The following is a 25,239-nucleotide window of genomic DNA, read 5'->3' as shown; positions in this document are numbered from 1 at the left end:
CTTTTACTTTTCTGACCATCAGCACATTGGGCCACGGCAATGCCTCAATGTGGCGCCCGCCCCGGCATCCGACGAAGCAAAGCGGCGTTAACAGCAGAATCTTCTCCTCCCCCTCCTCTAATTCGCCATCTACCGTATTTTCCGCACTATAAGGCGCACCGGATTATTAGCCGCACCTTCAATGAATTACATATTTCATAACTTTGTCCACCAATAAGCCGCCCCGGACTATAAGCCGCGCCTACGCTGCGCTAAAGTGAATGTCAAAAAAAACAGTCAGATAGTTCAGTCAAACTTTAATAATATATTGAAAACCAGCGTTCTAACAACTCTGTCCCAAAATGTACAAATGTGCAATCACAAACATAGTAAAATTCAAAATGGTGTAGAGCAATAGCAACATAATGTTGCTCGAACGTTAATGTCACAACACACAAAATAAACATAGCGCTCACTTTCTGAAGTTATTCTTCATTCGTAAATCCTTCGAATTCTTCGTCTTCGGTGTCCGAATTGAAAAGTTGCGCAAGCGTGGGATCCAAAATGGCCGGTTCCGTCTCGTCGAAGTCATCGGAGTCAGTGTCGCTGTTGTTGTCCAGTAGTTCTGTGAATCCTGCCTTCCGGAAAGCTCGGACCACAGTTGTGACCGAAATATCTGCCCAGGCATTTACGATCCACTGGCAAATGTTGGCGTATGTCGTCCGGCGCTGTCTGCCCGTCTTAGTGAAGGTGTGTTCGCCTTCGGTCATCCATTGTTCCCACGCCGTTCGCAGTCGTGATTTGAATGCCCTGTTGACACCAATATCCAGCGGTTGGAGTTCTTTGGTTAATCCACCCGGAATGACGGCGAGTGTTGTATTTGTGTGCTTCACTTGTTTTTTGACACCATCTGTGATGTGGGCGCGCATAGAGTCGTATATCAACATGGACGGAGCTGTGTGAAAAAAGCCACCCGGCCTCTTCGCGTAAACTTCCCTTAACCACTCGCTCATCTTTTCTTCATCCATCCATCCCTTCGAGTTAGCTTTTATGATGACGCCGGCTGGAAAGGTCTCTTTTGGCAAGGTCTTCCTTTTGAATATCACCATGGGAGGAAGTTTCTGGCCATTAGCATGGCAAGCTAGAACCACAGTGAAGGACGACTTCTCATTCCCTGTGGTGCGAATATTCACCGTACGTGCTCCCGTTGTATCAACAGTGCGGTTCACAGGAATATCAAAAGTCAGTGGAACCTCGTCCATGTTGATAATGTTCTCTGGCCGGATCTTTTTTTCCGCTATCTTGTTTTTACAATATGCACGGAAAGTAGCCAGCTTTTCTTTAAAGTCGTTAGGCAGTTGCTGTGAAATAGTGGTCCGTGTGCGGATGGAGAGATTGCGTCTTTTCATAAACCGGAAACACCAAGAAGCACCACCTTTAAAATCATCCAGGTGAAGTTCGCTTGCTAGCGTTGTTGCCTTCATTCGAATAGTGATGGTGCTGACACTTCTGCTTGCTGCTCTCTGCTCAACAACCCACTGTTCGAGTTCGTCCTCCAACTGTTGCCATCTTGCTTTGTTCCCTCGGAAACTCTGTTTTGTCTTCTTTACCTGGCGCAGGTCATCTTCTTGCTTCCTCCACCTACGCACCATCGATTCATTTATGTTATATTCTCTTGCTGCTGCTCTATTTCCGTGTTCTTCGGCATGACTTATTGCCTTAAGTTTAAATTCTGCGTTATAAGCGTGTCGCTTAGTAGGAGCCATTTTGTAGTCTGGTCTTTACAGATGTAAACACACAAAGGAAATGAAACGAAATATCCGCGCGCTTCTTTTTCTTCCGGGGGCGGGCGGTAGCTTACAGTAGAAGAAGAAGCGCTTCCTGTTCTATGGGGGCGGGTGCTTACCTTGGCGGTTGCTTGCGTAGAAGAAGAAGCGCTTCCTGTTCTACCGGGAAAAAAGATGGCGGCTGTTTACCGAAGTTGCGAGATCGAAACTTTATGAAAATGAATCGTAATAAAGCGCACCGGGTTATAAGGCGCACTGTCAGCTTTTGAGAAAATTTGTGGTTTTTAGGTGCGCCTTATAGTGCGGAAAATACGGTACCTCCTTCTTTGGCGGCGGCACTGCATCGTACCTCCCATTCTCTCGTGGAGCTGAATAAGGTTACCGAAATATTAGGGACGGCTCCCAGTGTGGTGCAGTACGTGTGTGCACATGGGATGTTTGCGGACGAGTTGAGCGTTTTGTGCGGCTCTTTTCATTCAACGAAGTGAACCAATTTGCCGTTCGTTTGGGAGCCGCTCTTTTAATTTAGTGTCGGCAATTGCCCACTCTGCACCTGCGTGCCACCTGGGCTTGTACGGTATTGGTATAGTACCGCGATACTAATTAATCATATTCGGTACTATACCGCCTCTAAAAAGTACCGGTCCAATCTCGTCGTCGTCACGTCGTGTCATTGTTGATTTTACAAGCAGAGGAGCATGTTCGGCAGCGCACAATCACGGAGTACTTACAAGCAGACACAGTGTGTAGACAGAAAAGGGAGAACGGACGCATTTTGGCTTAAAAACTAGCGATAAAGGTGAAGTTATAACACTGAAACACACTCAGGAAGAGGTGTTTTAAGACATTGCTAGCTAGCTAGCGGCTAAAGTCTATCCGCAGTCTGCAGTGTTTTAGCTACTTCTAAATCACTAATGGTATGTCAGACTTAGCTTTGTCGTGGTTTAACTCTTATCTTACTGACAGGATGCAATGCGTCTCCCATAATAATGTGACCTCGGACTATGTTAAGGTAACGTGCGGAGTTCCTCAGGGTTCGGTTCTTGGCCCTGCACTCTTTAGTATTTACATGCTGCCGCTAGGCGACATCATACGCAAATACGGTGTTAGCTTTCATTGCTATGCTGATGACACCCAACTCTACATGCCCCTAAAGCTGACCAACACGCCGGATTGTAGTCAGCTGGAGGCGTGTCTTAATGAAATTAAACAATGGATGTCCGCTAACTTCTTGCAACTCAACGCCAAGAAAACGGAAATGCTGATTATCGGTCCTGCTAAACACCGACATTTATTTAATAATACCACCTTAACATTTGACAACCAAACAATTACACAAGGCGAATCAGTAAAGAATCTGGGTATTATCTTCGACCCAACTCTCTCCTTTGAATCACACATTAAGAGTGTTACTAAAACGGCCTTCTTTCATCTCCGTAATATCGCTAAAATTCGTTCTATTTTATCCACTAGCGACGCTGAGATCATTATTCATGCGTTCGTTACGTCTCGTCTCGACTACTGTAACGTATTATTTTCGGGGCTCCCTATGTCTAGCATTAAAAAATTACAGTTGGTACAAAATGCGGCTGCTAGACTTTTGACAAGAACAAGAAAGTTTGATCATATTACGCCTATACTGGCTCACCTGCACTGGCTTCCTGTGCACTTAAGATGTGACTTTAAGGTTTTACTACTTACGTATAAAATACTGCACGGTCTAGCTCCGTCCTATCTTGTCGATTGCATTGTACCATATGTCCCGGCAAGAAATCTGCGTTCAAAGAACTCCGGCTTATTAGTGATTCCCAGAGCCCAAAAAAAGTCTGCGGGCTATAGAGCGTTTTCTATTCGGGCGCCAGTACTATGGAATGCCCTCCCGGTAACAATTAGAGATGCTACCTCAGTAGAAGCATTTAAGTCCCATCTTAAAACTCATTTGTATACTCTAGCCTTTAAATAGCCCCCCTGTTAGACCAGTTGATCTGCCGTTTCTTTTCTTTTCTCCTCTGCTCCCCTTTTCCTTGAGGGGGGGGGGGGCACAGGTCCGGTGGCCATGGATGAAGTGCTGGCTGTCCAGAGTCGGGACCCGGGGTGGACCGCTCGCCTGTGCATCGGCAGGGAACATCTCTGCGCTGCTGACCCGTCTCCGCTCGGGATGGTGTCCTGCTGGCCCCACTATGGACTGGACTCTTACTATTATGTTGGATCCACTATGGACTGGACTCTCACAATATTATGTCAGACCCACTCGACATCCATTGCTTTCGGTCTCCCCTAGAGGGGGGGGGGGGGTTACCCACATATGCGGTCCTCTCCAAGGTTTCTCATAGTCATTCACATCGACGTCCCACTGGGGTGAGTTTTTCCTTGCCCGTATGTGGGCTTTGTACCGAGGATGTCGTTGTGGCTTGTGCAGCCCTTTGAGACACTTGTGATTTAGGGCTATATAAATAAAGATTGATTGATTGATTGATTGATAATCCTCGCCTCCATGGCGACAAATAAAGTAAGTTTCTTACAAGTATCATCCCTGCAGGACGAGGAATCGCTAAACATGCTTCACTACACACCGTAGCTCACCGGCGTCGTTAGCGGGGACGCCATTCCTGAATGTAAACAAATGCCATGGGTGGATCTACACCTAACTTCCACTGTAATGATACCAAGTACAGTAGCGTATCTAGTCGACACTACTATGATTACATCGATATTGTTTAGCATTACAAAATCTATTTTCGTTTTTTTTTTTTTTATGTTTATAAACTCAGGAAATACATCCCTGGCCACATGAGGACTTTGAATATGACCAATGTATGATCCTGTGACGACTTTGTATCGGATCGATACCTAAATTTGTGGTATCATCCAAAACTAATGTAAAGCATCCACAACAGAAGAATAAGTGAATATTACATTTTAACAGAAGTGTAGATAAAACATGTTAAAAGAGAAAGTAAGCAGATATTAACAGTAAATGAACAAGTAGATAAATAATTCATTTTCTACCCCTTGTCCTTAATAATTTTGACAAAATAATAGAAGGGAAAATGACACAATATGCTTCTGCATATGTCAGCAACTAAATTAGGAGTCTTTGTTTGTTTACTTACTACTAAAAGACAAGTTGTCTTGTATGTTCACTATTTTATTTAAGGACAAACTTGCAATAAGAAACATATGTTTAATGTACCCTAAGATTTTTGGTTAAAATAAAGCCAATAATGCAAATTTTTGTGGTCCCCTTTATTTAGAAAAGTACCGAAAAGTATCGAAATACATTTTGGTACCGGTACCAAAATATTGGTATCTGGACAACACTAGTGCCGCCCGAGTCAAAGTTGAAAGGAAAACTCAAATATACAATACAATTTGATTCGATTCATGGGGGTAACGATTCAATTCAGAATCGATTCTCGATTTAAAATAATTCTCGATTGAAAATCAATGCTTTTTAAATAACATTGGGTGCCAGTTCTAGATGATTAACTACATTCCTCCTTAAAATACATACACAGCTATATACATTTCTTATCTAAAAGTAAACTGGTTTAGTTTAATAAGATTTTTAACCCAAACATTTAATAAAGTCAAATATACAGTACATAAGGCAACAAAAGAAGTATCCAACACTTCTCTTTTCTAAAGTAAATCTGTACAGCAGATATGATCATCTACATCAATAATATGATTTTTCTGAGTGGCTGGACAGGACAGATTTAAAAAAACAAAAACGTGTACTCACATTTTATTATGTCCTCATTTTTATTTTAGTTTTATTTATACTTTTTATATTCAATAATGCAATTTATTCTTACTTTTATTTTTTTCTATATTGTTAAAATGCTACAGATTTTTTTTAGGTGAGGAAAATTTCAAACTAGTCATGTCACTTCCCCGCTAGGTTGAAAATAAACTTCATAAACATTAAAATAGATTCACCCGGTCACAACAATAGGTTCACCTACATGCTCACAGATCGATTCATGTCACACGTCGGTGTCATTATGCAAATGCCAAGATTAGATAAAAATAATACTCCATCATGCCTTTTTTGTTTTATCACAGCCTAAAGCTGAGAGCTTCACTTATATGTCCAAATGAGTACGTCCTCCTCGCCGTGATGTCATGATTTGATATCAAGGAATATCAATTTTTCTGACGATAACCTACATTTAAAAGTGGCAGCAAAATCATGATCGTGATTCAAATTTGATTAATTGTGCAGCCCTAAATGACGAGCGCTTCATATGAAACTTTAATCGCAAACATTTTCCCAGCCCCATCCTGCTCCGTCACTGATAATAATAATAATAATAGAGCAAATTGGGAGAATTTGGCAGAATGGTTTACTAATTTGTTTCCTGATTAATTCGTCCAAACATGCATTTAATGTATTGAAATAGTATAAAAATCCATCCATCCATCCATCCATCTTCTTCCGCTTATCCGAGGTCGGGTCGCGGGGGCAGCAGCTTAAGCAGGGAAGCCCAGACTTCCCTCTCCCCAGCCACTTCGTCCAGCTCCTCCCGGGGGATCCCGAGGCGTTCCCAGGCCAGCCGGGAGACATAGTCTTCCCAGCGTGTCCTGGGTCTTCCCCGTGGCCTCCTACCGGTTCGGACGTGCCCGAAACACCTTCCTAGGGAGGCGTTCGGGTGGCATCCTGACCAGATGCCCGAACCACCTCATCTGGCTCCTCTCGATGTGGAGGAGCAGCGGCTTTATTTTGAGCTCCCCCCGAATGACAGAGCTTCTCACCCTATCTCTAAGAGAGAGCCCCGCCACTCGGCGGAGGAAACTCATTTCGGCCGCTTGTACCCGTGATCTTGTCCTTTCGGTCATGACCCAAAGCTCATGACCATAGGTGAGGATGGGAACGTAGATCGACCGGTAAATCGAGAGCTTTGCCTTCCGGCTCAGCTCCTTCTTCACCACAACGGATCGATACAGCGTCCGCATTACTGAAGACGCCGCACCGATCCGCCTGTCGATCTCACGATCCACTCCTCCCCCACTCGTGAACAAGACTCCGAGGTACTTGAACTCCTCCACTTGGGGAAAGATCTCCTCCCCAACCCGGAGATGGCACTCCACCCTTTTCCGGGAGAGAACCATGGACTCGGACTTGGAGGTGCTGATTCCCATCCCAGTCGCTTCACCGATCCAGTGAGAGCTGAAGATCTTGGCCGGAGGAAGCCATCAGGACCACATCATCTGCAAATAGCAGTGACCTAATCCTGCAGCCACCAAACCAGATCCCCTCAACGCCCTGACTGCGCCTAGAAATTCTGTCCATAAAGGTTATGAACAGAATCGGTGACAAAGGGCAGCCTTGGCGGAGTCCAACCCTCACTGGAAACGTGTCCGACTTACTGCCGGCAATGCGAACCAAGCTCTGACACTGATTATACAGGGAGCGAACTGCCACAATAAGACAGTCCGTTACCCCATACTCTCTGAGCACTCCCCACAGGACTTCCCGGGGTACACGGTCGAATGCCTTCTCCAAGTCCACAAAGCACATGTAGACTGGTTGGGCAAACTCCCAGGCACCCTCAAGGACCCTGCCGAGAGTATAGAGCTGGTCCACAGTTCCACGACCAGGACGAAAACCACACTGTTCCTCCTGAATCCGAGGTTCGACTATCCGGCGTAGCCTCCTCTCCAGTACACCTGAATAGACCTTACCGGGAAGGCTGAGGAGTGTGATCCCACGATAGTTGGAACACACCCTCCGGTGCCCCTTCTTAAAGAGAGGAACCACCACCCCGGTCTGCCAATCCAGAGGTACCGCCCCCGATGTCCACGCGATGTTGCAGAGTCTTGTCAACCAAGACAGCCCCACAACATCCAGAGCCTTAAGGAACTCCGGGCGGATCTCATCCACCCCCGGGGCCTTGCCACCGAGGAGCTTTTTAACTACCTCGGCAACCTCAGCCCCAGAAATAGGAGAGCCCACCACAGATTCCCCAGGCCCTGCTTCCTCATAGGAAGACGTGCTGGTAGGATTGAGGAGGTCTTCGAAGTATTCCCTCCACCGATCCACAAAATCCGCAGTCGAGGTCAGCAGAGCACCATCCCCACCATACACGGTGTTGACACTGCACTGCTTCCCCTTCCTGAGGCGGCGGATGGTGGTCCAGAATTGCTTCGAAGCCGTCCGGAAGTCTTTTTCCATGGCCTCCCCAAACTCCTCCCATGTCCGAGTTTTTGCCTCCGCGACCGCTGAAGCCGCACACCGCTTGGCCTGTCGGTACCTGTCTGCTGCCTCAGGAGTCCCATGAGCCAAAAGAACCCGATAGGACTCCTTCTTCAGCCTGACGGCATCCCTCACCGCCGGCGTCCACCAACGGGTTCTAGGATTACCGCCACGACAGGCACCAACTACCTTGCGGCCACAGCTCCAATCGGCCGCCTCGACAATAGAGGTACGGAACATTGTCCACTCGGACTCAATGTCCAGCACCTCCCTCGTGACATGTTCAAAGTTCTTCCGGAGGTGGGAATTGAAACTCTCTCTGACAGGAGACTCTGCCAGGCGTTCCCAGCAAACCCTCACAATGCGTTTGGGCCTGCCAGGTCTGTCCGGCATCCTCCCCCACCATCGCAGCCAACTCACCACCAGGTGGTGATCGGTAGAAAGCTCCGCCCCTCTCTTCACCCGAGTGTCCAAAACATGAGGCCGCAAATCCGATGACACAACTACAAAGTCGATCATGGAACTGCGGCCTAGGGTGTCCTGGTGCCAAGTGCACATATGGACACCCTTATGTTTGAACATGGTGTTTGTTATCGACAATCTGTGACGAGCACAAAAGTCCAATAACAGAACACCACTCGGGTTCAGATCCGGGCGGCAATTCTTCCCAATCACACCTCTCCAGGTTTCACTGTCGCTGCCAACATGAGCGTTGAAGTCCCCCAGTAGAACGAGGGAATCACCCGGGGGAGCACTCTCCAGTACTCCCTCGAGTGAATCCAAAAAGGGTGGGTACTCTGAGCTGCCGTTTGGCGCGTAAACGCAAACAACAGTCAGGACCCGTCCCCCCACCCGAAGGCGGAGGGAAGCTACCCTCTCGTCCACCGGGTTGAACTCCAACGTGCAGGCTTTGAGCCGAGGGGCAACAAGAATTGCCACCCCAGCCCGTCGCCTCTCACTGCCGGCAACGCCAGAGTGGAAGAGAGTCCAGCCCCTCTCAAGAGAAGTGGTTCCAGAGCCCTTGCTGTGCGTCGAAGTGAGTCCGACTATATCTAGCCGGAACTTCTCCACCTCACGCACTAGCTCAGGCTCCTTCCCCCCCAGCGAAGTGACGTTCCACGTCCCAAGAGCCAGCTTCTGTAGCCGAGGATCGGACCGCCAAGTGCCCTGCCCTCGACTGCCGCCCAGCTCACACTGCACCCGACCTCTATGGCCCCTGCTATGGGTGGTGAGCCCATTGGAGGGGGGACCCACGTTGCCTCTTCGGGCTGTGTGTGTGGGGACAGGCCCGGCCACCAGGCGCTCGCCATCGTGCCCCACCTCCGGGCCTGGCTCCAGAGGGGGGCCCCGGTGACCCGCGTCCGGGCGAGGGAAATCTGGGTCCTTATAAAAATCCTTTCACACAAATAAAAAATTGTAAAAAATGTAATGCTTCAAAATGACATTCTTAAGTTTATATTAAATTTTAAAAAACTATGTACAATTTGGTATTGTCAACACAGCCAATGCGTTAGTCTGAGGTTGCAACAACCTTGACAAGTTTTTGGGAGCATTCGAGTTTTGTTTTGTTTTTTTGATGGCAGCCAGCGAAAAGTCAATAAAGCTGACGCGGCGTCTTCCCGCAAGCAGCCCAGTTGGAACTGAAAGGATGTTTGGCTCACTTGAAGGCGTAGCGCAGCAGGAAGCTGATCTTGCCGCAGTTGTCGCCCTGCTTGCCGTCGCCCTGGTCGCCTTTGGGCCGGTACAGCTCCGGTTTGATCTGCCCGATGCTGGTCACCTGCTCCTTCTCCTCGCCGTGGAAGTCGGGGCTGGAGAGCTGATGAGTCATGGGCTTGGGCCTGAACGCCGAATATTAAGCAGAAGAAGACTCAGTGACAGCTCATCTTCACTATTTATTTACGTGCACTTTATACCAGCCTCAGATTATTACAAGCCGTTTCGTTTTTACATACCAGCCACAAATGCACTTTTATCATGATTTAAAGGTCCTATAGGGATATAAACCATATTTGGTTTTATTAAACTTAAAATGAAAGTAACTGTAAGGAACCATGCCAATCATCAGCTGGCTGGTACAAAGCTAATAACTGCAAGGTAAGATAAAACGTAAAGAAAGTCACATGACAAGGGATGAGTACTGAATTTTTTGGCACCGGCCTTATCCCGCCGTGCACCGATTCACGTAAAACGGTGCCATGTTGCGGAACCTGGGTTGCGAGTGACGTCAATCACTCCAGCAGCACTGAGAGCAGACTCAGTCTACCTACCACTAGGTAATGTTGCAATTTTTAATGCCAACAGAGGAAAATAAGCTCCAACGTAAGTGAAGTAAGGCTCCACTTTTCCAAAAATGCGCTAGCCTGATGCTAATAAACATTGGCTTTGCTATTGACATTAGCACTAGCGATTTTACCTGGCAATTTCAACACCTCCAAATTTGTTAATGAAAATTACAACTGAGATGCACGGTACAATCAAGCAACCGGTGTGTAATAAGCAGAGGTGGGACCAAGTCATTGTTTTGCAAGTCACAAGTAAGTCTCAAGTCTTTGCCCTCAAGTCCGAGTCAAGTCCCGAGTCCAGACAGGCAAGCCCCGAGTCAAGTCCAAAGTCAAGACTGGAAAGTCTCAAGTCAAGTCCTAAGTCCTGCATTTTGAGTTTCGAGTCCTTTCAAGTCCTTTTAACCACAGACTAATATATTAACACAGATTGTGTATGCTTTTCAAACGCTGTATTTATTTATTAAAACAAGTGCATTTTAAATTGCAGGAAAGAAAATTGTGCTGACATTGCACTTTATAATAGCACTATTAACCAGTCATTTTAAACATTAACTCATTCCTTTACAGAACAAACACATTGAAAAATAAAGTTCAAATGTACTTATTTGTACAAAAGTGTTAACATTGAAAAAACATGACATATACGTGAACATAACAAAAAAGTTGTACTTTTTAAATGTCAGGGCCCTATGCTGCATTGCATTTGCAAAAGACCAAATTAGCCAAGAGTCTGTCAGTCATTTGTGCACGATGGGGGCGTAGTATGATGCCACCATGGCTGAAAACTCGCTCCACTGGAGCACTGGAGGCAGGCACTGCCAAGACTCTCATGGCCACTCGGAACAGTGAAGGAAGAGTCTTCATGTTCAATGCCCAGAACAAAAGGGGGAGAGAGTTGTTTTGGGTTGGTGCACTACTTGTAAGTGTATCTTGTGTTTTTTATGTTGATTTAATTAAAAAAAGAAAAAAAAAAAATTATTTCTTGTGCGGCCCGATACCAATCGATCCACGGACCAGTACCGGGCCGCGGCCCGGTGGTTGGGGACCACTGAGGTAAACAACCAACAGTATGTCAGAAAGCTAGCTAAAACGGTACACATATTCATAATATAGTATACATTTTAACTGACCTTTATTTTACTATTTTTGTCTTTTTTTAGGTGGCTAAAATACGCGGTGCTGCTGACCGCCGTCTAACGTTACGTGTGATATATTGACTAACGTAACCCTGCTTAAAAAAAATCACTGAACAAAAAGTATGAATAAGGTAGTGAACTGCAACAGATTCCCATGTTTGCAATAACGTTATAACGTTAGCAGTGAGTTTACAGCCTCACTGATTTAACTACACAGCAAATAAAAGTCACGTTACTTAGCCAATAAACGTTATCTTACATTCAAAACTAACCGTTCTTTGTGCAACTTCAAATGCCGGACGAAGTTGGAAGTTGTTGCCTCTCCATCAGTAATTTTCGAACCGCATGTGTTGCATACTGCAAACCGTTTTGTGTTGACCACCTTGTAATTTTTATACCCAAACAAAATTATTTTAGGTATCATTTTTTGTTCACTGGCGTGTGGTTTGGACATGTCTTCTTCGTTGGTTGTCCTGCAATTTGATTGGATGAATGCTGTGTGATGAAAACAAAGTAGATCTAATTTTATTGGCTGTTGTACTGAGACCACACCAGCTGACACACGCAACGCTGATAGACAAGTACACAATGAAAAATACGGAGCGCTCCCGAATAACTTTTTCATCTTTGGGTTTTGGGGAAAGTAGCAAGTCATGTCAAGTCATGTCAATTCAAAAGGCTCAAGTCCAAGTGAAGTCACAAGTCATTGATGTTAAAGTCTAAGTCGAGTTGCAAGTCTTTTTACATTTTGTCAAGTCGAGTCTAAAGTCATCAAATTCATGACTCGAGTCCAAGTCATGTGACTCGAGTCCACACCTCTGGTAATAAGTGCAATACTTACAGTATTAACACTTTTTAGGGTGCAACAAAACACAAAACACACCATAAACTATACACTACTGCCATCTAATGTCTTGGACTTGCAACTGTAATTGCAACTTAGTGTCATGATACTCAGAAATGTGGTAATAAAACAAGATATAACAACTGGACAGCAGTTATAATCAGCTAATTTTTAAATGTTGCAATAAAAAATACGATTTTATAATCAATAACAATGAAACATGAAAGTAAAAGAAACTTGGTCCCGTTGAGTACCGATATCGATTCCCGGGTACCAGGAATTGGTATCGTATCGGTTAAAATGTAAACAGTACTCATCCTTACACATGACAGTGAGATGTATAAGAAGTATTTTTAGCTCTAAGGGCGCTGAATAAGAAATATTGGGCCTGATTTACTAAGGGTTAGCGTGCAATAAAAGAGGTGCATACTTAGTAGATCAGCTTTACGTACTAGCAAGCTTGTGCACAGAGAATTGAGTCTCTTAAATGAGCAAAATAGAGAGCACAATCCATTTAGCCGGTTTGTCTTTGTGTACATGCAGAATATATGCACATTATCAGAGCACACGATATTAGAAGGAGGAGATGCAAATTGAATAATTTAGGACTGGCAATGTGATTAATCAAGACTAAAATTGTTCTGCAGCCGCTGTTTTCCTTTTACATTTAGCATGTTTGGAATGCAAACTGGCACAGTTACGCACACATGGCTGTGTAAGAGAAGGAAGATTGCACAGCAATGGGGAGCAAATATTCCGTCTGCGTGTGTGTCAACATCTTTGGGCTGTCACAAATAAAAATATTAGACATATTGTCTCTTCAGCAATATAATTTTATACTTGTATAACTGCTGGATGAAACAATCATTCTCACTCTGTTGTAATACACTTTTCCACCACCTGTGGCTGTAATGACAATATAACAGAGATACATAATAACAGAAGAAGTCTGGAGATAAAGCCAGAGAAGTTTTTAAAGCGCTAAAAAATATGACTAAAGTGGTGATAGTTTAACAAAAAAAAATAAAAAATAAAAACAATTATATATACATATATATATATTTTTTGTATTTTTTATTTTTTTGTATATATATGCATTTTTTTTTTAAATTAATTTAGTTTTTATTTCGTTGAATTTAGTTAGACATCTGTACTTAAATTTGTTTAGTTGAAAAACATTCATTATTCATTTAGTTTATTTTAGCACAACCTAATTGTATTTAAATTAATATTTTGTCAGTCATTTATAAGTCCCTTCTTTTGCAGTATATTTGATTACTACTTACTGCTTAAAAAACAATAATCTTTGTGATTAACATATGCTTTTATATCATTTGCCGAGGTTGTAAACTGTAAGAAGATTAAATATGATTATTGAATATGATTAAAATCAAAAGTAATCCAGTGTTAGTATTTGAGTGGGCCCTGGGCCCCTATGTAGTGGAAAAGTTGGGCTCCGAGGTCAAACAGCTTAAAGGGCTGATTAAAACACATTTGTCTGATTTGTTTGGTGTCTGAAGGCACTGTTATTAAAAAATATACATAATTACAATATTTGTTCTATATAAAAAAAAAAAAGTCTAGCAATATGCATTTTCTTGCATTTGGATCACTACAGACGCACCATCACAACACCACAGAGCCACCCGGAGCTAAAAAATAGGTTCCATTGTCTTCTTCAATACAACCTACACAATATGGTTCATATTATATTTGTGTGCTGCATGTCAACAACATAACAAAACACCACAAGTTGGACTATATAATGTCATAAATGTGTAGGCAGATGAGTATTTCCATGGTGACAGCCATTTTATACGCAAAATCCTAATTTACACAATTTTTGCACTTGTTATAAATTGTCCTGCGTGTACAATCGCAGTACTAATAGTACACACAATTTTGTATTTTGCACATATTATTTAGTATTAGTTTTTTGGACCTTAGTAAATCAGGCCCATTGTTAGTGTAGTGAATGATGTTTTAGCAACATGACTTGAGTAAGCAGCTGAGGTCAAAGGTGAGTCACACTGACCTGGAGGTGACCTGCTGCTGAGAGACGGCGTTGGGCAGGTCTTTATGGGGGTGCGCGCCCCCTTCCGAGTTGGGTACGTCTGGAGACGTTTGGCTCAGCTTTAGGGTTCCTAACAGAGTTGTAAATTGGAGAAGAGGAGAAGAAGAAGCCTTAATGACTTGCAATCAGGGATGTGGCGCCAGTGGCTGGCAGTTATTTATTGCAGGTTGCTTCATTGATGGCATCGATTCCACCGACCTGAAAGTCCGAAAGAGCAAAGCGACGCAAATGTTTGAGCGTTGTGAACTGTGATGATGAACAACTTGCGTCTGCCGCGTACAACACACACACTCGTCAGCGTTTGCTGACATGTAAACATCCTAAAAGCAGGCGGTGATTTGTTATCTTTTAATAGGGCCAGCGGGAGCATCAACACCGCGTAGACAGCAGAGCAGCACAAGGCGGAGTATTTATATCGTTGGCCACTTGATTAGGTACACTCTGTAACGCACGACGAACGGCAGGAGCAAATACACAGCTATGTCCAAATGCTCACAGAGATGACAATGGCAAAAACAAACGCAACAGGAAAAGGCTGCAATCACAGTCAAAAACAAATGTAAAAGAAAAAGGTGGCGAATACCAAAAATACACACAAACCCCGAAAACAACTGCATGAGAGAAATGCTGTAATGTTCAAGGAACAAAACAAATTTTGTACCAGGAAGTTAGCTCGGCTACCTGGACATGAGTCAAGCTGATAGGAGGTTAGCTAGGCTTTAAGGAGTTTAGCTAGGGCTACCAGGAAGTGAGTCAAGCTACCAGGAAGTGAGTCAAGCTGCCAGGAAGTGATCCAAGCTATGAGGAAGTTAGCTAGGCCACAGAAGGTGAGCCAGGCTACCCGAACGTGAGTCAAGCTACCATGACGTTAGCCGTGCAACCAGGAGATTAGCTAGGCAATCAGGAATTGAGCCAGGCTACCAGGGAGTGAGTCAAACTACCAGGAAATGAACCAGGCTGTTAGAAGGTGAGCCAGGCTAACAGGAAGTGAGTAAGGCTAGCAAGAAGTTAGCTAGGTTATCAGGAAGTGAGCCAGGCTACCAGGAAGTGAGTCAAGCTACCAGGAAGTGAGCTAGGCTACCAGGAAGATAGCTAGGCCACAAGAAGTGAGCCAGGCCAACTGGACGTGAGTCAAGCTACCAGGACGTTAGCCTTGCTACCAGGAGATTAGCTAGGCTACCAGGAAGTGAGCCAGGCTACCAGAAGGTGAGTCAAGCTACCTACCAGGAAGTGAGCCAGGCTATTAGAAGGTGAGCCAGGCTACCAGAAAGTGAGTAAGGCTACCAATAAGTGAGACAAGCTACCAGGACGTTAGCCATGCTGCCAGGATATTAGCTAAGCTATCAGGGATTGAGCCAGGCTACCAGGGAGTGAGTCAAGCTATCAGGAAGTGAGTACGGCTACCAACAAGTTAGCTAGGTTACCAGGAAGTGAGTCAAGCTACCAGCAAGTTACCAAGGCTACGAGGAACTTAGCGAGGTCACAGGAAGTGAGTCGGGCTACCGGGCGTGAGTCAAGCTACCAGGACGTTAGCCATGCTACCAGGAGATTAGCTAGGCTATCAGGAATTGAACCAGGCTACCAGGGAGTGAGTCAAGCTATCAGGAAGTGAGCCAGGCTACCAGAAGGTGAGTCAAGCTACCTACCAGGAAGTGAGCCAGGCTATTAGAAGGTGAGCCAGGCTACCAGAAAGTGAGTAAGGCTACCAATAAGTGAGACAAGCTACCAGGACGTTAGCCATGCTACCAGGAGATTAGCTAGGCTACCAGGAAGTGAGCCAGGCTACCAGGGAGTGAGTCAAGCTACCAGGAAGTGAGCCAGGCTCCCAGAAGGTGAGTCAAGCTACCTACCAGGAAGTGAGCCAGGCTATTAGAAGGTGAGCCAGGCTACCAGAAAGTGAGTAAGGCTACCAATAAGTGAGACAAGCTACCAGGACGTTAGCCTTGCTACCAGGAGATTAGCTAGGCTACCAGGAAGTGAGCCAGGCTACCAGGGAGTGAGTCAAGCTACCAGGAAGTGAGCCAGGCTACCAGAAGGTGAGTCAAGCTACCTACCAGGAAGTGAGCCAGGCTATTAGAAGGTGAGCCAGGCTACCAGAAAGTGAGTAAGGCTACCAATAAGTGAGACAAGCTACCAGGACGTTAGCCATGCTACCAGGATATTAGCTAAACTATCAGGGATTGAGCCAGGCTACCAGGGAGTGAGTCAAGCTATCAGGAAGTGAGTACGGCTACCAACAAGTTAGCTAGGTTATCAGGAAGTGAGCCAGACTACCAGGGAGTGAGTCAAGCTACCAGCAAGTTACCAAGGCTACGAGGAACTTAGCGAGGTCACAGGAAGTGAGTCGGGCTACCGGGCGTGAGTCAAGCTACCAGGACGTTAGCCATGCTACCAGGAGATTAGCTTGGCTATCAGGAATTGAACCAGGCTACCAGGGAGTGAGTCAAGCTATCAGGAAGTGAGCCAGGCTACCAGAAGGTGAGTCAAGCTACCTACCAGGAAGTGAGCCAGGCTATTAGAAGGTGAGCCAGGCTACCAGAAAGTGAGTAAGGCTACCAATAAGTGAGACAAGCTACCAGGACGTTAGCCATGCTACCAGGAGATTAGCTAGTAGAGATGCACGGATAGGCAATTATTTCATCCGCAACCGCGTCAGAAAGTCGTCAACCATCCGCCATCCACCCGATGTAACGTTTGATCAGAACTGCACCCGCCCGCCATCCGCCCGCACCCGCCCGTTGTTATATATCTAATATAGACGATGCAAGGCATTAGTGAGGCATACCTGCCAACTACTCCGGTTTTCCCGTAATTCGTATGGTTTTCATCAACCTATTCCGGGTTACGGTTGCAGTGATAAAAAATACGGTTTTTCATTAATTAAAAAAAAAAAAAGAGTGAAAACTACGCGAATTGCACCTTGTGCAGACAAGATTTTTCGATCGGACACGGAGGAATTAGCGATGTAAAAGACCACGTTGGGACAAAAAAACACAAGTCTAATGCCGTTGCTAGCGATACAAGTGGAAAACTTTCAACGTTTTTCGTCGCCTAAACAGATTCTTTGGATGTGATAAATGCCGAAGTTTTATTTACGGAGGCAATAATTGAGCATGGATTTCCAATCGCACTGGCTGATCACATGGGACAGTTAAATGTTTGTAATGCAACCTTTAAAAATCATTACGCGGTGATCGCGGTCCCAAAAATAAACTTTTCTTGCATGATAATGTCCAGAAAAATTCGCTTTATATTACTATAGAGTCCTTTTAACGAATGAGTTTGATGGTTTATCACAAACCTTAAATGAAAGAAGTCCTTTGTTCTCCTGCACCGCATGCGCTTTGGCCTTGCTTCGTGTTTGGTGCGCAATCCTGTCGGCTGTATTTCACAGCACGACATACTGTTAAAAGTGTTTATACTATTTATGCTTTCAAGTCCAAGTTGAAGAAATCTTGTTAAATGTTTACAGCATAACTACCAAAATACAGAAGTATGTCCTTAATATTTTTGCAGTGCTATTTCTGTTGAAAAGTTCAAATGATTACATTAGAGATGTGATGTGGCACTTTTCAAGTGTCTGATGGCTTAAATTAATTTTCATTAATTTTTCATATTTTGAATTCTTTTGAAAGGCTTACAAAAAAACTACATTTGAATTTTAATTCCATGCTATTGACAGGACTATTAATTTTAATGAAGTTAGCTTACCTTGTTTACAGTATGATAATTGTGATAGAAATGTGAATTTTAGGCACAGAATATTTTTTACAATTGAACAAGGCAGTAGATTATACAAGCTTGGACAGAAAGTTAATAATGACACCAATTTTTTTTTTATGGAATTGTTTAGTACTGTTTTACCATTTGTTTACTGTAAAAAGTGTTTATACTGTTTATACTTTCAATTAACAAATTGAAGTCTTGTGAAAGGTTGACAGGATAACTGGCATTAACTGTCAAAATAATTTCAAACTATTGAAGTTAGCTTACAGAATAAACATGTCAATCAACCCATATGATTTTTGCTGTAATATTTTTGTTTTGAAAAGTCACTGTGACTGATAGAAAAGTGATGGTTTTAGCAACATTTTAACCTGTCTGAATGCTAATAATCATTTTGCGTCGGGGGGCGAAGCCCTGAACCCTCCACCAGGACTTTGTCCTGGACCTACCGGGGCCTGCGGCCCTTGGACCCTGGCTACTAGGTTTTTCTGATTTCAAAAGTTGGCAGGTATGGTGAGGTTATAAAGCTTTTGCCTGTTAAAGAAAGGAGACTGATCCAATGCAGCACAGACTTTCGCGTGCCACGCTGTCACGACCCAGACGCACACCAGTGCGCAATCATATGGGAGCCGCGCTGAGCGCACCTCCAAGCGCGTCTCGCTGCCGGCGACGGCCAGGTATGGGCCCGACGCTCCAGCGCCATCCATTTTCAGGGCTAGTTGATTCGGCAGGTGGGTTGTTACACACTCCTTAGCGGGTTCCGACTTCCATGGCCACCGTCCTGCTCTCTATATCAACCAGGGTGAGCCCCACCCCTTTCGTGAGCGCACTGCGCGCGGAGTGACCCCTGTTACGCGCCCCCGGCAACAGGGGTGGCGGGCAGGTAAGCTGCGCGGGCGTAGCGCGCGGAGTGACCCCTGTTACGAGCCCCCGGCCACGGGGGTGGCGGGCAGGTAAGCTGCTTACCTGCTGCGCGTGACGCCGGCCGCGGCGAAGGCGGACGAGGCGGGGTGTCGGTGCGGTGGGCGCGGTAGTGACCCTGGACGTGCGTCGGGCCCTTCTCGCGGATCGCCTCAGCTACGGCTCCCGGTGGGGCCCTCTCGGGGGAAGGGGCCTCGGTCCCGGACCCCGGCGAGGCGTCCCTTCTCCGCTCCGTAAAAGTGTCCATCTCTTTTCTTTTTTTTTCTTCTGTTGTGGCATATGCAGCAGGTGCCTGCTCGTTTTTCGTATGTGGGTAACAACATTTAACTATGTATATATATTTCCCAATTGGTTTAACTGCCACCCGCCTGAATCTATTTATAATCTAATTTTTTTTTATTTCAATCGCCCGACCCGACCCGACCCAACCCGCGGATAAAATCTAATTTTTTTAAATTTCATCCGCCCGATCCGCGGACTCCGCGGTTGTGCCCGCAAACCGCGCATCTCTATTAGCTAGGCTATCAGGAATTGAGCCAGGCTACCAGGGAGTGAGTCAAGCTATCAGGAAGTGAGCCAGGCTACCAGAAGGTGAGTCAAGCTACCTACCAGGAAGTGAGCCAGGCTATTAGAAGGTGAGCCAGGCTACCAGAAAGTGAGTAAGGCTACCAATAAGTGAGACAAGCTACCAGGACGTTAGCCATGCTACCAGGATATTAGCTAGGCTATCAGGGATTGAGCCAGGCTACCAGGGAGTGAGTCAAGCTATCAGGAAGTGAGCCAGGCTACCAGAAGGTGAGTCAAGCTACCTACCAGGAAGTGAGCCAGGCTTTTAGAAGGTGAGCCAGGCTACCAGAAAATTAGTAAGGCTACCAATAAGTGAGACAAGCTACCAGGACGTTAGCCATGCTACCAGGATATTAGCTAGGCTATCAGGAATTGAGCCAGGCTACCAGGGAGTGAGTCAAGCTACCAGCAAGTTACCAAGGCTACGAGGAAGTTAGCGAGGTCACAGGAAGTGAGCCAGGCTACCAGAAGGTGAGTCAAGCTACCTACCAGGAAGTGAGCCAGGCTACCAGAAAGTGAGTAAGGCTACCAATAAGTGAGACAAGCTACCAGGACGTTAGCCATGCTACCAGGAGATTAGCTAGGCTATCAGGAATTGAGCCAGGCTACCAGGGAGTGAGTCAAGCTATCAGGAAGTGAGCCAGGCTACCATAAGGTGAGTCAAGCTACCTACCAGGAAGTGAGCCAGGCTTTTAGAAGGTGAGCCAGGCTACCAGAAAATGAGTAAGGCTACCAATAAGTGAGACAAGCTACCAGGACGTTAGCCATGCTACCAGGATATTAGCTAGGCTATCAGGAATTGAGCCAGGCTACCAGGGAGTGAGTCAAGTTACCAGCAAGTTACCAAGGCTACGAGGAAGTTAGCGAGGTCACAGGAAGTGAGCCAGGCTACCAGAAGGTGAGTCAAGCTACCTACCAGGAAGTGAGCCAGGCTATTAGAAGGTGAGCCAGGCTACCAGAAAGTGAGTAAGGCTACCAATAAGTGAGACAAGCTACCAGGACGTTAGCCATACTACCAGGAGATTAGCTAGGCTATCAGGAATTGAGCCAGGCTACCAGGGAGTGAGTCAAGCTATCAGGAAGTGAGCCAGGCTACCAGAAGGTGAGTCAAGCTACCTACCAGGAAGTGAGCCGGGCTATTAGAAGGTGAGCCAGGCTACCAGAAAGTGAGTAAGGCTACCAATAAGTGAGACAAGCTACCAGGACGTTAGCCATGCTACCAGGATATTAGCTAGGCTATCAGGGATTGAGCCAGGCTACCAGGGAGTGACTCAAGCTATCAGGAAGTGAGCCAGGCTACCATAAGGTGAGTCAAGCTACCTACCAGGAAGTGAGCCAGGCTTTTAGAAGGTGAGCCAGGCTACCAGAAAATGAGTAAGGCTACCAATAAGTGAGACAAGCTACCAGGACGTTAGCCATGCTACCAGGATATTAGCTAGGCTATCAGGAATTGAGCCAGGCTACCAGGGAGTGAGTCAAGCTACCAGCAAGTTACAAAGGCTACGAGGAAGTTAGCGAGGTCACAGGAAGTGAGCCGGGCTACCCGGGCGTGAGTCAAGCTACCAGAAAATGAGCAAGGTTATTAGAAGGTGAGCCAGGCTACCAGACAGTGAGTTAGGCTACCAGGAAGTGAGCCAGGCTATCAGGAAGTGAGCCAGGCTACCATAAGGTGAGTCAAGCTACCTACCAGGAAGTGAGCCAGGCTTTTAGAAGGTGAGCCAGGCTACCAGAAAATGAGTAAGGCTACCAATAAGTGAGACAAGCTACCAGGACGTTAGCCATGCTACCAGGAGATTAGCTAAGCTATCAGGAATTGAGCCAGGATACCAGGGAGTGAGTCAAAGCTACCGGGAAGTGAGTCAAGCTACCAGGAAGTGAGTCAAGCTACCAGCAAGTTACCAAGGCTACGAGGAAGTTAGCTAGACCACAGAAAGTAAGCCGGGCTACCCGGGCGTGAGTCAAGCTACCAGAAAATGAGCAAGGCTATTAGAAGGTGAGCCAGGCTACCAGAAAGTGAGTAAGGCTACCAGGAAGTGAGACAAGCTACCAGGATGTTAGCCATGCTACCAGGAGATTAGCTAGGATATCAGGAATTGATTCAAGTTACCAGGAAGTGAGTAAGGCTACCAAAAAGTTAGCTAGGTTATAAGGAATTGAGCCAGGCTACCAGGAAGTGAGTCAAGCTACAAGGAAGTGAGTCAGGCTACCAAGAAGTTAGCCAGGCTACCAGGAAGTAAGGTAAATTACCAGGATGTTAGCCAAGCTACCAGGAAGTAAGTTAACCTAGCAATGCATTAACCAGGCTACCGGAAGCGAGTCAAGCTACCAAGACATTAGCCAAGGTACCAGGAAGTGAGTCAAGCTACCAAGACATTAGCCAGGCTACCAGGTATTGAGTCAAGCTACCAGGAAGTGAGCCAGGCTACCAGGAAGTAAGTCAACCTAGCAATGCATTAGCCAGGCTACCAGATTTTGATTCAAGCTACCAGGACATTAGCCAAGCTACAAGGAAGTAATTCAAGCGATCAATACATTAGCCAGGCTACGAGGAAGTGAGTCTAACTACCAGGAACTGAGCCAGGCTACCAGGAACTTAGAAAGGCTATCACGAAGTGAGCCAGGCTACGCGGAAGTAAGTCATGCTACCAGGACATTAGCCAGGCTACCTAAATGTTAGCTGTTCAACCAGGAAGTGATTTAAGCTACCAGGAAGTAGTAGTAATAGTTAGGAATTATAAATATTAAAAACATGCTAATTATTGCACATACAGTAATTGTATTACACGAGCTCATGAGGTCGTGCTCGTGTACTTAATGTTGTGACCCGTAATGAAATGAATGTGAAGTGAATTATATTTATATAGCGCTTTTCTCCCGAGACACAAAGCGCTTTACATAACGAAACCCATTATCTACATCTTTAAGCTACATTTAAACCAGTGTGGGTGGCACTGGGAGCGGGGGGGTAAAGTGTCTTGCCCAAAGACACAACGGCAGTGACTAAGATGGCGGAAGCGGGGATCGAACCTTGAACTCTCAAGTTGCTGGCATGGCCGCTCTACCAACCGAGCCACGCTGCCCCAATGAATCAAGTATCACATGTAAAAGGAGGGATCAGCACCACGGACAGCACTGTGCATTATTGTGTGTGTGTGTGTGTGTGTGTTCTTGTATTTGTCCCCTTCTTGAGACATCAACAAGGAAAAGTACCTATGAGGACCGGTGAACAAGTTAGGACTGAAATATGTATATAGAGACATACTGTAATAACTAGGACCATGGTCCCAATACGGAAAACTATTGCATCAAATTGAGGGTGGTCCCAAAAAGAAGGGATTTTTCAAATTGACTGTGTTGGTTTCAAAAGTGCTCCCCTCTGGTCAACATATGAAATAACAAGTGTGTGTAGAAATTTGAAGTGCTCCCTCTCTGGCCAACACATGTAATAACAAGTGTCTGTAAGAAATTGAAATGCGCCCCCGTTGGCCAAAATTTATTTAAAAAATAAAAAATAAATATGTATATAGAGACATACTGTAATAACTTGAGCATGTCCTGGGCATGACGTTAAAGTGCATCCGGCAGTAGAGGCTCCTCTATGGGGTCTTGGGGCACTAGGAGGTTAACCCCTTTACTACTGTTACCCCAGGTGGCCCTTGGCAAAGGCCTAGTACCTGACTGCCCTCTAGCCAGGGATACGGTGAAGACCTCAACGGCGGAGCAGGCGGAAGACGGTAGATTTAAGAACTACCACAACGGCTGCAATGGCGGAAGAAGGCTGCAGCAGAAAAGGGTCCCCAGTCGTCTTGGACTCCATGCCACTGGACCCTGACCCGATTCTGTCAAGGATCATGTGGTGACTGTCTGTGCACCAGTCTCCCCACGTTAAACAAAGTCACGCACAGGCATCCTCCATAAAGGGATACACCCCTATTAGGAGGATCGTCATAATGGGGATTAAAAATCAATTACAAACAAAGAATTAAACAAATTTAAAAATTAACTCAAAGCTTACATTTTTTATATTTGCCTAGGTGTATTAATTAATAATGTTGTAAATACAAATCCTTATATATATCTTGAAAGGGTGGTCCTAAGGAGGTAGGCATTTTTCGGAGGTCTCAAGAAGGCAACAAATACAAGAATGTGTGTATGTGTGTGTGTGTGCTTCTCACCAGCATTGTTGGGGTACGAGTCCATGTCCAGGTACGAGTGCTCCTGCGTCTCATTCGGGCCCCCGACCACGCCCCCAACCTCGCCCCTCTCCAGCCCCACCAGGTCAGAGAAGTGAGGGTGATGCTGCCCCTGCTGGCCGAGGGACGGGTAGAGCGAGGAGGACGATTGGCCCTCCTTCCTCTGCAGCAGCGGGGGCAAGAAGGACGAGCCTCCGGTGCCGCCCAGACCCCCCACGCCGGCGCTCCCGGGGAGCAAGCCCGAGGTCAGGCTCAGGCCACCGCCCTCCTTGTCTCGCCATGGCAACCAGCAGAGCTTCCAGGAGACGAAGAGGGACACAGAGAGAAGGACGATGCCGCAGAAGGTGACGATGACGGACAGCAGACTGACGGAGATCTCTGCACGCAGGGAAGACAAGAAGACGTTCATCAAGTCGTGTCTTTCTATCATAAAGACGACCTCGACTTGATTGACAGATGGTTATGGATGCACTCCAGTCCTCTAGGGGGCAGAAACAGGGATTACAACATGTCCATGTGTTATTCAACAGGACCTGGTGGGTCACTGCCCCACATGGCCCCCAGACTTTAACCTCGATCTGTACCGTTATCTAGTTTTACAATCAAAACCCAGTTTTTCTATATGATTCCGGGTATTTTCCCCCCTGGTTTTTTGTCTACCACCTTGGTAATCGTACAGCCTAAACATATTGTACTGTATATTGTATGTTTGTTTCATCTGACATCACATTGACAAAGATGAGACCTTCTGGAGGAAAGTTCTGTGGTCAGATGAAACAAAAATTGAGCTGTTTTGCCACAATACCCAGCAATATGTTTGGAGGAGAAAAGGTAAGGCCTTTATTCCCAGGAACACCATGCCTACCGTCAAACATGGTGGTGGTGGTAGTATTATTTAGAAATCTGCGTTCAAAGAACTCCGGCTTATTAGTGATTCCCAGAGCCCAAAAAAAGTCTGCGGGCTATAGAGCGTTTTCTATTCGGGCTCCAGTACTATGGAATGCCCTCCCGGTAACAATTAGAAATGCTACCTCAGTAGAAGCATTTAAGTCCCATCTTAAAACTCATTTGTATACTCTAGCCTTTAAATAGCCCCCCTGTTAGACCAGTTGATCTGCCGTTTCTTTTCTTTTCTCCTCTGCTCCCCTTTTCCTTGAGGGGGGGGGGGGCACAGGTCCGGTGGCCATGGATGAAGTGCTGGCTGTCCAGAGTCGGGACCCGGGGTGGACCGCTCGCCTGTGCATCGGCTGGGAACATCTCTGCGCTGCTGACCCGTCTCCGCTCGGGATGGTGTTCTGCTGGCCCCACTATGGACTGGACTCTTACTATTATGTTGGATCCACTATGGACTGGACTCTCACAATATTATGTCAGACCCACTCGACATCCATTGCTTTCGGTCTCCCCTAGAGGGGGGGGGGGGTTACCCACATATGCGGTCCTCTCCAAGGTTTCTCATAGTCATTCACATCGACGTCCCACTGGGGTGAGTTTTTCCTTGCCCGTATGTGGGCTTTGTACCGAGGATGTC

At 46.0% G+C, this 25,239-nt stretch overlaps 1 protein-coding gene across 2 annotated transcripts in view; it reads right to left on the bottom strand.

Annotated features, from left to right (window-relative positions):
* The window catches only part of syt3 (synaptotagmin III), a 170,069-nt gene that overhangs the window by 75,045 nt on the left and 69,785 nt on the right, over positions 1-25,239 (bottom strand). For both annotated transcript variants that reach the window (XM_061981388.1, XM_061981390.1), the window contains 3 exons: positions 23,691-24,086; positions 14,263-14,371; positions 9,627-9,803 (listed from right to left, as the gene is read on the bottom strand). In XM_061981388.1, coding sequence (XP_061837372.1) covers positions 9,627-9,803; positions 14,263-14,371; positions 23,691-24,086 — 682 coding nt within the window. The remainder of the gene's footprint in view (positions 1-9,626; positions 9,804-14,262; positions 14,372-23,690; positions 24,087-25,239) is intronic.

The sequence above is a fragment of the Nerophis lumbriciformis genome, linkage group LG24 (genome assembly GCF_033978685.3).
Source record: "Nerophis lumbriciformis linkage group LG24, RoL_Nlum_v2.1, whole genome shotgun sequence".
NCBI classification, from domain to species: domain Eukaryota; kingdom Metazoa; phylum Chordata; class Actinopteri; order Syngnathiformes; family Syngnathidae; genus Nerophis; species Nerophis lumbriciformis.
Note: the sequence above shows the minus strand (reverse complement) of the source record. Positions and strands in the feature narration are given on the sequence as shown.